The sequence below is a fragment of the Nestor notabilis genome, unplaced genomic scaffold, assembly GCF_000696875.1.
Source record: "Nestor notabilis isolate BGI_N333 unplaced genomic scaffold, ASM69687v1 scaffold17478, whole genome shotgun sequence".
NCBI lineage: Eukaryota > Metazoa > Chordata > Aves > Psittaciformes > Psittacidae > Nestor > Nestor notabilis.
Genome location: NW_009938927.1, coordinates 961 through 2,374, shown reverse-complemented (window position 1 = coordinate 2,374; position 1,414 = coordinate 961). Strand labels below are relative to the sequence as shown.

General features: G+C 58.1%; 1 protein-coding gene across 1 annotated transcript in view; it reads left to right on the top strand.

Annotated features, from left to right (window-relative positions):
• Window positions 1-329, top strand: part of CLIC3 (chloride intracellular channel 3) — a 2,494-nt gene extending 2,165 nt beyond the window's left edge. Inside the window, exon 5 of the mRNA XM_010019608.1 lies at window positions 168-329. Within this exon, the coding sequence (XP_010017910.1) occupies window positions 168-329 (162 nt within the window). The remainder of the gene's footprint in view (window positions 1-167) is intronic.
• Window positions 330-1,414: the final 1,085 nt, after the last annotated feature.

Below are 1,414 nucleotides of genomic sequence, written 5' to 3'. Positions count from 1 at the left end.
TGCATCCCCTGCCAGGTGCTACCCCTTGTCTTGTGTAGTTCTAGGGATGTACCCTGGCCCCCTGCCACTATCCTGCTTGTCAGTACCAGCCCTTGGCCATGGGGCCCTCCTTGGCACACCCCAGGCATGCAGTGCTGAGCAGGGGCTCACCCCGTTCCTGCCCACAGGTCGTGTGCCAGCACTACCACCGCTTTGGGATCCCCAAGGACCTGCGGGGCGTGTGGCGGTACCTCAACGGTGCCAGGGAAATCAAGGAGTTCAGATACACCTGCCCCAGCAGCGAGGAGATTGTACAAGCTTATCGCTCCGTGGTGCGGTCGCTGCAGTGAGCACCTGCCCTGGTCCTGCTGTGACCATCATGGTCCTGCCTGCACGCACTGGGGAAGACAGTGAGCATGAGCTGTGCCCTGGCACCCACATTCCCTCAGGTGGCACCCCTAACCAAGGTGCTGGTAGCTATCTGCATTGCATTGCACCCGCAAATGCGTTCTCACCTCTTGTGCCACCCACCCAGCCCAGCCAGCACCCCCTCAACCTGCCCTGTGGTTCCTCAAACATTGTAATGGGTACAAGGGGGCTGCAGCCACAGGCATGATGTGTACCAAAGCTGGGCAATGCTGAGGACAAGGGCAGGAGCTGGGGAGAAAAAGCTGCCCAGAGCAGAGGGCTGCGGGGCAGAGAGAGCAGTGGGCATCCCTGTAGCCTCCCCTGGATGTACACAATGCCACCTGCCAGTGAGTGACCCGGGGCAAGATGTTCCCGAGGAGCTGCACCAGTGAGGGGAACCAGCACAGCCACAGCACATCCCTGGGAATGGGGGGGGACATGGCATGGGGGGTGACGTGGCATGGGTGGGGGACACAGTAGGACCCCATCCCCTGGGCAAGGGGAGTGGAGGGCACCGTGGCCCCAGAACCTTTCATTAAGAAGCTATCAGGAGCCCATGTGGAAGAGGGAGCAGAGTGAGGCAGGGCAAGTACAAGCCATATATCAGAGCTCACGGAAATCAATAAAGGCTTTGCAAGTGAGACAAGTGTGTCTGGAGTGATCAGCCTCAGTAGCTTGCATCCCTCACAGGACCTCACACCCAGTTCCCAGTGCACAGCAGGGGCTGGGCTCATTCTCCCAGCTCTACTGGGGAAGCTCCAACCACTCACCCACCAGCCCACTGGCACAAAGCTGTCAGGAAGGTGAGCTCCGAGCTCCTGACCCTCCAGGGTCAGGTGAAATTTGCCACAGGATTCCCAAGCAAAGGAAAGGCAGAATGGACCATCCATGTCATCCCAGTCCCCAGAGACCAGTTGGCTAAACCCATCTTTACTGGCAATAAGTTAAGCACAGGGTATCTTTCAGTTACATGACAATACAAAAATTCTTTAAAACCCCCACCAATTCATGGCAAGTGAGGTGGGGA